Here is a 14,613-nt window from a genome sequence, read left to right on the forward strand (position 1 = left end):
CCGCTTTACCCGACGGTGACGTCAGACGTTACGCCAGGGGAGCGCGCGACATTTGAATCCTACTGGAATTTTGTTTCCGCCTCTGCGTGGCCGGGATGGAGTCTCCGGGGATGGAGCTACGGACGCCCTTGTCAAGGCAGAAGGGCCCGGTAGAGCAGTGCCCGGACTCCGGCTATGGCACCGACCGAGCAGAGGCCTCCTCGTCCCCGCAGCCGTGCGAGGACTCGCAGGAGATCGACGCGGAAGTGGTGAGACAGCTCGAGCCCGAGTTCTCTTGCTGCAGCAGCCCGGCCTCGGAAGCCGCCGTCCCGCAGAGCGAGGAGAGGCCGGAGGAGGGGCCGAGCCCCGCGGGAGATTCGGGTCCGCCAAGGAAGGACACGTGCAGCTGTGGTAGGCGAGAGGAGGGAGCAGCTCTGGGGGAGGAGGGCACTTTTGCCCCCATCCTGGGGGTGGGTGTCCCGCTCCCGTGGGGAGGGCGTGGGAAATGGGACCAGGTCCCCCTTGAGGACCAGCACAGGTTAAGTGGCTGGGAGTTGAATACCTGCTTCTAGGAACAGCTGCTCCTTTAAATGTCTGCGGCCTGGTCTTCTTCACTGGAGGTGTAGGTCGAAATTAGCTGCGTAGGGTTGGTTTTCTAAACCATGTGTCCACGCTGCCAAGCCTGTTCCCTCATCTTTAAGGGAAGCCCATGTCGGGACTCCTGCTTTTCATGAGGAGTAATACAAATTTTGACCTTGCATGATTGAATGTACAGCAGTGCAAACCCAGTGTTGAGAGAGTCAATGTTCTTGGTCCCCAGGAGGCATCTCTCAGTGCCCTGCTGTGACCATTCTGGTCAGACCTTGCACCTCTACTACTCTCCAGGTGAACTGGAAAAGCCCTGGGAAAACTTGAATTTCATTTTTCAGGTGACCAGCATTGTGAGCACACCTCAGAGAAGGCAGCTCATGTGGCCATGAGTTCAAATTCCATGAGCTCCAGTGTAGTTAGTCTGAGCGCTAATTTTTCTTGTTTTAGGTCTGAACTCCAAGGTCAAGGTCTGGCATGGTTTAATATATATGCTGCTGTTGGTTCTTGTGGCTGTTGGTAGTATCATGGCAATGGTGCTTTTGAAAGGTAAGGACTTTAGAATAAGGGGAGAACATCTCCTTGGATGATTCCATCGTTGACTTGTTTCTCAGATTGTGATTGTAAAATTAATACTACTGCCCAAATACGCAAAAAGCGTTTTGCATCCCTGGCCAAAAGTCCTCAGGTACTTGCATAATGCTTCAAAGTTATCAGATATATGTTCAGATTTTAAATGGACATCTCATGTTAAGGATCAGTTTTTCTCAAGCTTCCTAACCTTATGCTGCTTTCACTCCTTACTCAATTCACTAAAACATGGTGATTTTTAAGACAGTTAAATCTTCACTGTAGCAGCTCCTTATTGATGTATGTATTGTGCTCATTCTCAAGAGTTCAAATTTGGCAATTTTTTTGTCTACTCCTTTGTAAACCGTGGCAGAATTCAAATGGGTTTCAATTCATGATCTAAAATACTTAAAACATTCTAGTATCAGAGGGGTAGCCGTGTTAGTCTGAATCTGCAAAAGCGACGAGGAGTCCTGTGGCACCTTATAGACTACTTCAGTTAGTCTATAAGGTGCCACAGGACTCCTCGTCGTTAAAACATTCTAGTTCCATTTGAATTAATTTTTCTGAAATTCACCTCATTAGTTTAATTTGGATTCAGTTGTCTTGTCCCCTCAAACTATTATAGCATTTTATGTGCAGCTAACCAGAAAGGATTCAAAACTAGAATGTTATAAGGGGTGGTAATTGGTATACGATACTGCATTGTTTCCCAAGTTTATTTGGCCACGGAACCCTTTTAAATTTGAAAGACTTTTTTGGAACTCCTAATAACAGTCTTGTATATGGAGCTGAAAAAGTAGTCCACAAATAAGTAAGGATAATAATAAACAAATGCTAAACAAGGTCATGAAATCAATACAAATGAAAATTGTTTTCAATAAAATTCATAAATGCTTTAATATTAATTATTATTTTTAAAATAAAATGTTATTGTAATGACATTTTCTTGCAGAACCCTTATTTTCACTTTGGAACACCATTTGGGAAACACTGCAATACTGAAACCAATCAAGTACAGTCTCAGCCTTAGAAAACCATGTGCTATGCATGTTAGGGTAGTGCCCATTATTAGCAAATGCAGAAGTGGTACAATAAAGATGTGAAAAGATTAAAAATATAAAGTAGGGGGATAAAACAGAAATGTATAAATCAGTCAAAAGTGGTAAGTAGACATAACATTATTTTAGCCATTCAGTAGCTTTGAGTCAGCAGAATGAAGTCCTGACAGACCAGCAGAAGATGAACAGCCATTCACTAGGTATATGGTGTCTCCAGGTGCACCTCATCTGCACAGAGGGCTGTTCCTGCACACCATCCCTCATCTGAACTGATTGAACTTGCTCCAGAGATAAAATGGCAGCTCTCAACCAGGAAGTCTCTGATCTGGATGAGTGACATAGAAGGGATTTTTTTACAAAGGGAGCAACTTGTTCCCATCCTGTTCACCACAGAATGATAGTACAGTAAACTTCAGATAATCCAGCACCTTTAGGACCCAGGGGGTGCCGGACTATCGGATATGCCAGATTATCGGAAGGGGGGGGGGGACTATGAATGGTCTGGCGTGGGGTGGGGTGGAGGGAATGGGGGGGCAGCGCTGCGGGACCACACTGCAGCACCCCAGCTGCTCTGCCCCAGGCATCCCCAAGACAGCTGCTGCTGAAACTGACCAGCAGCTGACTTGGGGAAGCCTGGGACAGAGAAGCTCCAATTGTCCAGCTGCCTGGAGCACTTCCGGGTTCCAGGTGGTGCTGGACCACTGGATGCCGAGCGACTGGAGTTTTACTGTATCTGATGTGGAAATGGTTGATTAGGCAGTACTGATTGATCTGCTGATGGTAAGATCTGGTGAAGTGCTTCGCATATATCCTTGAAAAGTGATTATGGGTGTGAAACAGATACTATGCTGCAGTGTGATGCCTGAGTTAGGTGACTTATTTGAAAGGTCTGACCGCCACCCTTTGTTGATTTGACTTATAACCCTTATTCTCATTGTGTGATTCAATTGCACATCAGCTACCATTAACTCTTGTACTCCATCTCAATAAGAAGGGCAAGAATCCAGGGAAGAGCATAGGGCTGGGCCCACCAAAGGGTTGCTCTAGCCTCCTGCCTGTAGGAGGTGTGGTGCTATTCCAGCCCCCACTGGTTAACCATTAACATCTCTAACCGGTATATTCTATATGTGTCTGTCACACACCTTGATGCTTTGAAAAGGCTGCTCCTGTGCAGCCATCTATATGCTATCTGGAGGAGAGTGGCGCACTCCAACTGGAAAGCGTTGGTTCATCATCCTGTGGAAACTTAACATGGAAATGTTTGCAGCCACCACCATGGGTCTCTTATTGTGGACTAAGGATATGTCTACACTACAGCACTAATTCGAACTAAGCTAATTCGAATTAGCGCAGCTAGACTTAAAAACTAGTTCGAATTAGCGTTTTGCTAATTCAAACTAGCATGTCCACACTGAGTGGACCCTGAACCAGGGTTAAGGATGGCCAGAAGCAGTGCCGGCAGGGCATCAGAATAGGACTTAGAGCATGGAGCTGCTGCCTCAGGCTAGCTGAGGGCTGTGCTTAACGGGTCCTGACCCCCACCCCGGACAGACAGTTCTCAGGGGTTCCCCGCTTGCAAAGCAGTTTTGGCTTGGAGTGCCCTGAGTGCCCACACTCGGCACATCACAGCACTCGGCCATCAGCCTGGCTGCACTTGCCGCAGGCTGCCATCCGGGGGGGGCGGTCAATCGGGGGGCTGCAGGAGAGCTTCCACCCCAAGGAGCCCGCAGAGCCACCCCAGTCCTCCCCATCGGGGGCTCGGACCCCATTCCTCCCTCACCTCCTTCCACTTACCCCTCCCTAGCCCCCCTTCCTGATGTACAAAATAAAGGACAAGTGTGTTCAAAAATAGAAACTCTCTTTATTGAACAGAACTTGGGGAGACTGGGAAAAGGAGGTGGGAGATCGGAAGAGAGAGGGTGGGAGAGGGGAGGGCAACTAAAATGATCAGGGGTTTGGAACAGGTCCCATATGAAGAGAGGCTAAAGAGACTGGGACTTTTCATCTTAGAAAAGAGGAGACTGAGGGGGGATATGATAGAGGTCTATAAAAGCATGAGTGGTGTGGAGAGGGTGCATAAAGAAAAGTTCTTCATTAGTTCCCATAATAGAAGGACTAGAGGACACCAAAGGAAAGGAATGGGTAGCAGGCTTCAAACTAATAACAGAAAGTTCTTCTTCACAAACCAAAGAGTCAACCTGTGGAACTCCTTGCTGCAGGAGGCTGTGAAGGCTAGAACTAGAACAGAGTTTAAAGAGAAGTTAGATAAATTCATGGAGTTTGGGAGAAATGGTGTCCCTGGCCTCTGTTTGTGGAAGGCTGGAGATGGATGGCACGAGACAAATGGCTTGGTCATTGTTTCGGTCCATCCCCTCTAGGGTCCCTAGTGTTGGCCACTGTTGGCAACTGGCTACTGGGCCAGATGGACCTTTGGTCTGACCCAGTACAGCCATTCTAAGCTCAGGGTCGGGGGTCTCACTGGACCACCCTGATTTTCATGCAAACCTGCTCCTGGGTGGTCAAGCTGGCAGCTATCCTGCCCTAGACGGTCACTTTCCTGTGCCTAGTGCGGAGGTCGTGGATGAGGTCCACGATGTCTGCACTAGACCAGGTGGGCGCCCGCCTCTTGCGGACCCGGGCAGGCTCCCGGAAGCCGCCAGCCTGGTCCTGGGAAGAGGCAGAGGGCTGGGTGACAGCGGGTGGCTGGCTCGAGCTGTGCCAGGTGCAGGGTCTGCTGGCTGGGTGCTGGCAGGCTTGCACCTGGCACGGGCACTGTAGCCAGTCCGTGCCCCTTTAAGGGATCCAGGGCCGGGAGGGGGGCAGAAGAGTTTCCCTGGTGGTGTCCAGAGTGGCCACCAGGGAAAGCTGGGAAGGGCTAGCCTCCCACTAGTTTGAATTAAGTGGCTACACAGCCCTTAATTCAAACTAGTTAATTCGAACAAAGCATTAGTCCTCATGGAATGAGGTTTACCTAGTTCGGATTAAGCGCACCGCTAGTTCGAATTAAGTTCGAACTAGCGGTTTGCATGTCTAGAGCCTATCAAAGTTAATTCGAACTAACGTCTGTTAGTTCGAATTAACTTTGTAGTGTAGACACCCTACGAGAGTAAACGTGTTTAATCCTTGATGGCTCACCTGAATGCTAGTTTGATACTTTAGTAGCAAGACATTCCCTAGGAAATAGTCCATCCTCTGACTGCACTATTTCAACCAAACTTCATAATCATCTTTGCTGTGTACATACAGTATTAAAATGTTTTTCACCAAACACCTCCCTATCCCCATTTAGATTAATTTTTATGTGGAAATAGGATTATCTTAACATCATTTCACTTAAAGTAGCATTTTTCAAGAACATAATGAGATTTGTTCTGCTTTGTTTTTTAAATTAAAATTTCAGATCTTACTTTCTTGGGAAAAACACTAAGAATAAGAACTCTCTATATAAGACGCATTACCAGAGGAATAACACAAAAAACAGAAAAATATATTTTTTCTAATGTCATAACAAAACCAAAGACAACGTCTCCACCCTTTTCTTTGCATGTCACTTTTAAACACTTTTTCTTCCTGTCTTTTCTTCTTCTCCCCAAGCTTCCTCTTCTACTGCAAATGTTTGGAAGAAAACCAAAAGCTGCTTTGCTTCTTCTGTTTGTGAGGAGACACCTCAAGAGTTGGCTGCAGCTCCAGGTTGCCAAATGCTGCACTTTGTTCTTTCTGCAATCTGTGTGTGTAGCACAAAGGGGATGACTAACACTTCAACTGCCTGCAGACAGCATCACTGCTACTAACTTCAAAGGAGAGGAACACTATGCCACTGACTTATTGTCTTCTGGCCTTAGAGAAAATGACTTGCCCTTCTGTCTAAATTTCCCTATCTACAAAATGGAGATAATATTTGCCCGCCTATTTACATCCGTGAGAATTAATTAAATCTGTACGGTTCTTTGAACCTATAAAGCACTATTTAAAAATATGCAAAGTATTCTGAAAAATCAGGCACTCTTCTTCTGGAATAAGAACAGTCACCCACAGAGCTAATCAGTAATAATTATGTAGAATAACTCCCAATGAAGACAAACTCTTATTTGGAATTTTGAATATATCACACACTAATGGTTAACTCCTATAGAGGGAGTTCTGAACTTCTCCCACCAGTGAAATTTTGCTGTCACTGTAAGTAGTATGTGGCAACTGTTTAACACACAGCAACATTGCAGGAAGTAGTCTTATCTTTGTTGGGTTTTCATTAGGGATGTAAGCAAGTCGTTGAGTGTCTGATAAGCAAAAGTTTATCAGATAGTCTACACACTAGTCGACTATTCGCTCTTCCTTCCCGGCCCTCCCCACTACCTCTATCAGAAAGGCAGCAAATGGGGGAGGAGGGAACAGTGCTGAGGGGAGCCGGCTTAAAAGCCGGTTCCCTCCAGTTCTGTGGGAGGGGCAAGGGCACAGCAGTGGCATTCCACCTTGAAATGTACTGGAGTCCCCCTGGGGCTCCTGTACATTTCAAAGTGGAAGCACCACACAGAGCCCAGGCTCAGCGAGGGATGCCACTGGCCCTGGGTTCCACAAAGCATTTCAATCTTTGAAGTGCACAAGAGCCCCTGCTGGGGCTCTTGTACATTTCAAAGGCAGAACGCTGCGTAGCACTTCCACCGTTGAAATGTAGTAACGGTCAGGTGGGATCTTGCTATGTTTCGAAGTGGAAGTGCTCTTATCGACTATTTGAATAGTCGATGGAAATTCCATTGACTATTTGATTAGTTGATTAATTTTAACATCCCTAGTTTTCATAGCATACCTTATCACTGAAATAGCAGAGCCCTCTGTAATGAACATTATGTCCTTTTGAAATTGCAAGACAAAGGTAGGTTGTTTGTACTCTACAGATATTTCAGTTTATTATATCTTGGACAATGGGTGCTCAACTGGAACTTCAGAAATATTCAGATTGAGATTTAGTGATGGTCAGGTTTTCTACTAGATCTCAATGGCTTGTAATATGATGGCTAAGGAGAAAATAACAAATCTTAGAATGTGACAGTGCTGTTTCCCTTATGTCTTCCAGGAACTCCTTCAGTGGTCTGGCAGTGTGCAGAAGATTGGATAGGTTTTAATGGTAAATGTTATTATTTTTCCACTAACACAATGAGCTGGAAGGCTAGTAAAGAGTACTGCATCTCACATGGCTCAACACTTCCTGTGATAAAAGAGGAACAACAACTGGTGAGAACATCAAACTATTTTACCTGTTTTAACAAGTCCCATTACTGATTTTTTTTGATATACCTAATGATCCTCCTGAAAGGTAGAAAAGGAGTGAAGATAAACAGAATGTTCAATCTTCAAGTCTGTTCTGGAGGTTTCCTCTATTCTCTTGATTATTTACACAGCAATATAAATGTCTACAAGGGAGTTATAAACAAGACAATGTCGCACCCAAAGTCTAATGGTAAAATATTACATTGTCATTCTCTATGTGATCATCCTCTAGAAAAAGAATGGTAGGGAATGTTCCAGAAAGTCAAAAGAGAACATTAGTGTGGTGGTAGGTGAGAGAGAGGATTAATAGGCAATTGGAATGTATCCTGTATCTTACATCTCCTTGCAAAATAAAGGAACAAAATATTCAGAGGAGAAAATATGCTAAGCATCTGAGGTCCGAGTCTCCCTCTGTAGTAGTGATTCTCAAACTTTTTTGCCTGTGAAAAAGTATCTAGCTCAATGCAAAAATACCTGGCTCAATGTAAACCTTTCCATGGACCAACAGTTGCTAATAGAAACTCACCATTAGTTACTTAATTACCCACCAAGCCTTTTTGCTAGTGCTGCAGCAAAGGAGAATGTTTTAAATTAAATCATTAAACAGATTAAGCATTTTAACTTTCTCATGTTAGTTTATTAAACTTCACTTTAAATAAAGTAAAATACTAATTAATAGCCAAGAAAAAAGATTTCGATGTTTTTTTTGTTTATGGCAGATGTGGGGAGCCTTTGACCCACAGAAAAAGCAGTTGGGGACTGCACAAGAGAGAAGAAAACAACTCCTCCAAAAACCTCCAACCCTCACTGATGTGGCTTTCAACTGACACACCTCACTACTCCGACACTCCAGCCCCACTGGGTGCGGGGAAGGGACAGGGAAGACCGAAGTTCAGGGTTTCCCATAGAACAGATTTACTTTTTTGGGGATTCAGAGTTAGTGGATTTTGGGGATCCCCTTAGGCTCTGGATGGGGACAAAAATGGGGGGGTTCAGTGTGTGGGACTGGGCTGCCAGTGAGTGGGATAAGGATAGGGGGTGCAGGATCTGGATGGGAGGTAGGGTGCAGGTGAGGGTGTGAGGTCTGAGTAGGAGGAGGGGTGCAGAAGCAGGCTGGGATTAGGGTGTCTGGCCAGGGGGGAGGGAGCCAGGCAAGGGAGAGTACAGTGTGTGGCCAGGAGGGAGGGTGCATGAGCAACTGTGGATTGCAGGAGCAGGGTGGGGATAGGTGTCTGGCCAGGAGGGAGGGTGCAGGAGTGAGAGAGGGCACATGACTGGACTATGGATAGAGTATCTGGCCCAGAGGAAGGGTGCAGGAGCAAGCTGGGAGTGTGGGGTCTTGGTGGGGGAAAGGGGTGAATGGGTGAGATTGGGGTGTGGAAGTCTGGGCATGAGGGGGGATGTTTACCTGGCTTCGCGCCCCCTCCTTGCTCCCATTGGCCAGCCAGAGGCAGCAGCAAGGAAACCCTGCAGTCAGCAGAACTCACCGCCCAGTTTTTCCCCCCTATGCAGCAAGGAGCCTGGGCTGGCTGGAGCCCCATCCTTCCCTCCCAGACCCGACTTGCAAATGGCTCCATGCTCCCATCAGTAAGAAAAGATTCCAGGTCTCTCAGTGATCCCACCGCTCCAGACTGAGGCTGTGGGAGGAGCAGGGAAACTGCTGCACAGCATGTGTTTGTGTTACCGGTGATTTGCAATCTCAGCCACTCTGCTCCAAGTTGCCAGGTCCCAGTGCAGGGAGGGGGTGCCTGGCATGGGAGCAAGCACACCGTGCTGGAACCCAAGCCAGGCTCCCACATGCACCTAGATGGAGCCTGTCCTCATGCCAGGTGCTACTCTGATGTCAGGTCTGCGTCAGCCTGGCCCCAGGAGGCCCTGCATTGCAGCCCATGCTGGGCTAAAACTTTAGGCGTCCACTGCTGGGACAAAAGTCTTCAGAGAAGGTGCTGTGGGAGCCCATTGGGAGCCAAGTCCCGCACGCAGGCAGCCCACACAACACCAGAAACTCTCACTGCAGCAGAGACCTTGTGCCCACTAGTTCCCCACACAGGCAGGTCTGGGGTACCCAGCCTGTAATGCCCCTTCTGGGGGCTGAGCTCTGCCTCTCGCTGCCTGCAGTGCTGCTCAGAGCCACAACTTTTCCAAGCCTTGCGCTGCTTGATCCTGCCTGTCAGCCGAAGGTCAGGGGTGTGTGTGTGTGTGTGTGTGTGTGAGTTAGTTAGTTACCGGGAAAAGGTTTAACGTCCGTGACTTTACCGCTAGGACCGGGGTCCCGTCGCGGAGGGCAGCCAACAGGCTGACAGACACCGCAGAGTTTATAGGAAGAGCTTATTACATCTCAGATTTCAGCTGCTAGGATACAGGTTCCCTTCGCAGCGGGCAGTCTAGGAAAGACTGAGAGATGCCTCAACGGATCTGTCACCTGGGAGTGACATGATCCAAAACGCCCAAGCTCTTCCTATATCTGTCCCTTCTGCCCAGCTGAAGTTCTTTTAAATTGTGCTTGGTTCTGTTACAGCAACTGAAGGAGTCAGGTTAAAACTGAAACAGTTACAGGTTTATTAAAGAAGCTTATAAATCATATGGTTACAGTGGCTATTGCTCTATTTCTTAACTGCTAGCAAATATAGATCTTAAAAAAATGGTTACAAAAAGATAAAGATAGAAAATAGAAATAATGGTACCAAGTGACAGCTTAATCTTTAAAGAGCTCTAAGTCTATGTGTACACTTAAGACAAAGGACCACATCCAGGGACAATTTTTACCCCCTTCTGTGCCTCTCGACTCCAGCAGGTCAAGCAAGGGCCGGTCCATCAATTCCTAGGAAAGACGAATACGAGGTGGGCGTCCCCGTGGAACCTCGGGAGGTCAAACACCTAACCCAACCAGCAGATAGATAGTAGATTGACACTCAGAGTAAATGTGCTGCTGGACCCATCTTTATACCCATAGGGGCCCGTATCCTCTATCTTATCTAAGATGCCAAATTGTGTTGGTTCGTTTCGTGGTGCCAGTTCTTACAAGCAAGTTTCAACTTAATTTACACTTGCAAGAGAGAGAACTAAATTGTGAGTACGAGACATTTTTTTACTGGGCGAGAGATTCCTCCCCCCCGCGGACGGCTGTGTGTTCGTATCAATATGGGTTTTAGTCAAGGGCGCTCCTCAGCAGCCTCTTGGTCAGCAATTGGCATATCTCTGTTTACAGCCATTCATGGTCACAGCAGCCTGCATATCCAGGCAATCAAAAATGGATGTTACAGGGGGGTTCCTGTTTGGCTACACTGCCCCAGCTTGCAAAAGCCTGGCTGCCCCGCCCCCTACTGTCATTGGCTGGGTACACCTGGGAGCCAGTGACAGTGCCCCCAAAAGAGCAAGAAGAGGGTGACAGTCCCAGCCATGGCTCACTGGTTCCAGTGTTGTTCCAGCTACCTCTATCCCAATGTGGGAGGAGGAAGGGGGCTGAGCTCAAGCTGTGGACCACCTGAGAGGCAGCCACAGACCACTTGCGATCCACGGACTGCACTTTGAGAGCCACTGCTCTACAGAATATTAATGATTCTAGTTGAAATCAATTACTTGCATCTTACGGGACAATTGAAGCTCAGAGTGGAGTCCTTGGTAATGGGATGAAATTTTTTTAAAAAGTGGAAACTGAATATTTAGGTATCGGGTATAATAGGATATGTAGAGTCCTGTGCAGATACAAAATTTGTATCGGCATTTGCATCTATATCAACAAAAATGAACCACAGATATCTTCATTTGAGGATATCTGCAGATTTGCAGGGCTCTAAGGATATGGAGTAGTTTTCCCAAAGGGAAGTGATTGCAGCACCATTGCTTGGGAGCCTTGAAACTAGATTTTTACAAAACTCTAGAAAATGAACTATAGGAGATAGTCCTTCTCTAATCCTTTGGAGATCGAGTAAATGAACTAATAGTGCTTTTGGGATCAGTCAACCAAGAAACTGCATTATTTAAAGGGTGAGAGCCTGCTGAAAAACTTTTCAAATAATTCTTACATGTAAAAGCCCTCTAGCTGCCTCTCTCCCGTTCATGGGCAATAAAAAGACAATCCAAGCTTATAGTGCAGACCAGAGAAAAGTATGGGCATTGGTATGCAACTTTTGGAATAATAGCCGTTGAATAAGGTAAGAGGAATTTGTGAAGATTTGCAGGAAAGTACGGTAGCCAGGGAGCTGGGGCTTTGAGGACTTTTGGAATAAACTGGTGACCGTGTAGAAACAATCTTATTGGCCTCTGCTATTCATGGAAATGACAGGTCTTTTTGTGAATTATTGTCCAAGTTTTTCCCTTCAAAATATATATATGTTTTTTAAATTCCAATTGTGAAGACAATGGCAGTCTTCAAACTGCACTTATCAATAGTTGAGCTTTTCAGTATTTTACAGGGCTTGTATGTCAGAATACAAGGAAGCAAATGGATTCCAAAAGAAATCTTATTGGACATAAGATTAGAAACAGGAAGAAGTTAATCCTCTGAATTTTTTTAAATAAGTAGTCTACTTCATTGGAAATACCACTTCCTCAAGTCACAATGCCAACAGTCAATATTCATAAACCTTGACTACTATTTTTGAGGGATTGTCATTCCCCCCAGAGATACTTAGCAATGAGTGGAGAGGGGGAGGGGGAATGTTTCATATTAATAGTGGCTTCTTGAATGAATAATTAGCACACAGTGGCTTTTTGTGATCTTAGTTGACTTCCAGCTCCCAGCCCCTGAAACCCCGGTAAGAGTGGTAAGTTTATTCGCTGTGCAGAGACTTTAGCTGCTATTTGTTGAATCCTGCTTTGCACATTTTTTTGTCAGCTGCCAGGAATCTACTTTTCCTAAACATTTTAACATATTATGGCCTGGGGAAACTTTTCCCAAGAGAGTGATTATTTTGGTGGTAATGGGCAAGGGTTTGTTTGTTAGTTAGTTAGTTAACCAGTGGAAGTTTCTGTTGTTCTCCGTGTAGAGCAAATTGCATGAGAGGGAAAGTTCAGTTTAGCATGGACCTATATTTTCTGCTATTCTCATTACAGGAGAATATCAAGCGCTTGAGAGAGACCTATTACTATTGGATTGGGTTACAAAAAGAAGCAGAAATATGGCAGTGGGTCGACGGATCTCTGTTTAATAATAAGGTGTAAGTTTTTTTTATCTGTGACTAGAAACTTGGGGAAGGGGATTGGGTTACAAAAAGAAGCAGAAATATGGCAGTGGGTCGACGGATCTCTGTTTAATAATAAGGTGTAAGTTTTTTTCATCTGTGACTAGAAACTTGGGGAAGGGTATTGGCAACTGGCATATGTCTGATTGAAAGCAAAAAGAAAATGAGTTGCTGTCAAAGCAGAGTTAAGAAACTGTATGTGATTCTTTTTAATTCTTCAAGACATTTAACTTCTGCAAAAAATATAGGTTGATTGTTTGTAGGGATGTAAAATCTTGCTTAAAATGTTAACCAGTTATACAATATGGTTAACTAGCCTGCTCCAGCCATGCAGGGCCTGCTGCACTGTGCCGTGGATAGGGAGCTGCTCTGGCCCAGCTGGGCTAGGGCAGCCCCATAATGCATCATGGTAGGCCCAGATGGGCTGGAGCAGCCCCCTGCCCACAGCATGCCATGGGCGGGAGGTTGCTTGTGGTGTGGTGGGCTCAGACGGGCCAACAGCTGTTGTGGCCAGGCTAGACTACCCCTGCAGCAGCCCGGCTTAGAGCAACACCACACCCACAGCACAGTGGTCCCAGCCCAGCTGGGACAGCCATGGACGAAGTGCTGCGCCTGTCTGCCATGGGGCCAGTTAACTGGTTACCCTGGTAAGCATGCCTTGGCAAGGCAATGCTTACTTGGTAACTGGCTAACTGATTACCCCTTTACATTCCTAGTTTGCTGATATGCTACTAAAGACAGGAGCAAAATCTGGAGTTGCAGAAATTATTGGTGATGCTGTCTTTTCACAAACATTTATCTTCAGAGTGGAATTAATTCATTCTCACTAATTGTTTTCTTCTCCTTAGCATCCCATTGGAAAACGAAGATCCAGACCTGAACTGTGCATTCCTAAACGATGACAAACTTATTACTATAGATTGCACATCTTCAAGACACTGGATCTGTGTCAAAGAGTTCAGCTGAGCCAAAGTCAAGATTTGAATTCTCTGTCATGGAGTCAACAAATATTCATAACTTGAAGATGTTTTGGACAAAATACCTCAAGTAACCTATCAATCTCAGTATCACAGTCTGCTGGAGCTGTATAATTTATTTTGGTGTATGTATCATTCTTGTATGTAAAGAGATATGGAGTGTGGAATGGTTCATGGCTTTAAATGTGAAAATGAAAGTCATCAGGGTTGTTTCCCTTAATGTCTGGGTGATTACCTGTAAACAGCCTCTTTTGTCCTTTAAATCTTAGCAGCCGTTGATCTTAGTGTAGTCACATGTCTTCCTAATTGGTAGGGCCTGACCAGGAATTCCAGCCTATCAGGAAAGCTATTTAGGATTCAAAGTTTTCAGGCTCTTGGTTTGTGGCTGGCATGACACTCCCAAGAGAATTAAACCAAAGTCCCCCAGGGGCTAAAAGATCTTCCCTGGCTTGGAGGTTTAGCTGAAATAACAATTTTAGGGTAAATCTACAGTAAGCTTTAATCGGTTAGAACTAGCTCTGCATCTTCTGTTTATTTTAAATTTGTAATTTACTTTGCTCTGCCTGTTTTTGCTTGCAACTACTTAAATCCTAGTGTTTGCCTAACATTCAATGAAGGTGCCGACAGCTCTGTGTGGATTCTTGTGTTAGTTCCCTTTGATCCTTATCTGCTTCCTTTCCAATCTTCAGGTGCTTATAGGCACCAGCTCTGCCTACTTGTTTTTCCCTTTGATATTTTCATTCCCTCTGCTCCTTGTTTCCTGCCCCCTTCTCTCTTTCCTTCCTTTTTCTCCCCCTCTCTCTCCCCCCCCACCATACCCCCTTTTCCTTCTCCCCTATTTATTTTGGGTATGCACATCCTAAACTCATAACTCTGGTCATCTGAAGAAGTGCACTGTGTGCATGAAAGATCATGATACCATCTACATGTTTTGTTAGTCTATAAAATGGTGCCAGAGCTTTTGTTGTTGTTTTTTTAAGTTTATTAATT

At 45.5% G+C, this 14,613-nt stretch overlaps 1 protein-coding gene across 3 annotated transcripts; it reads left to right on the plus strand.

Annotated features, from left to right (window-relative positions):
* The first annotated feature begins 8 nt into the window (after nt 1–8).
* On the plus strand, nt 9–14,253 carry LOC102450931 (early activation antigen CD69-like). Of its 3 annotated transcripts, none has more exons than XM_089781704.1 (5): nt 11–390; nt 1,018–1,116; nt 7,270–7,427; nt 8,183–8,325; nt 12,519–12,622. In XM_089781704.1, the coding sequence occupies exons 1-4, from the start codon at nt 96–98 to the stop codon at nt 8,288–8,290; spliced, it is 660 nt and encodes a 219-aa protein (XP_089637830.1). In that variant the 5' UTR covers nt 11–95; the 3' UTR covers nt 8,291–8,325; nt 12,519–12,622. The 3 variants fall into 3 exon arrangements, with proteins under 3 accessions (XP_089637827.1, XP_089637830.1, XP_006138066.2); XM_006138004.5 differs by lacking the exon at nt 8,183–8,325 and adding an exon at nt 13,495–14,253 and having other exon boundaries at nt 13–390; XM_089781701.1 differs by lacking the exons at nt 1,018–1,116; nt 8,183–8,325 and adding an exon at nt 13,495–14,253 and having other exon boundaries at nt 9–390.
* The last annotated feature ends 360 nt before the right edge of the window (nt 14,254–14,613 follow it).

Source organism: Pelodiscus sinensis, chromosome 1 (assembly GCF_052426305.1).
Source record: "Pelodiscus sinensis isolate ZL-2025 chromosome 1, ASM5242630v1, whole genome shotgun sequence".
NCBI lineage: Eukaryota > Metazoa > Chordata > Testudines > Trionychidae > Pelodiscus > Pelodiscus sinensis.

What these genes read in the sequence shown, in the direction of transcription:
- LOC102450931 (XM_006138004.5), top strand. Translation starts at nt 96, where the DNA reads ATGGAGTCTCCGGGGATGGAGCTACGGACGCCCTTGTCAAGGCAGAAG. An exon ending in GGCAATGGTGCTTTTGAAAG is followed by an intron (nt 1,117 to 7,269) that starts GTAAGGACTTTA and finishes TATGTCTTCCAG; the next exon opens with GAACTCCTTCAGTGGTCTGG. An exon ending in TAAAAGAGGAACAACAACTG is followed by an intron (nt 7,428 to 12,518) that starts GTGAGAACATCA and finishes TTCTCATTACAG; the next exon opens with GAGAATATCAAGCGCTTGAG.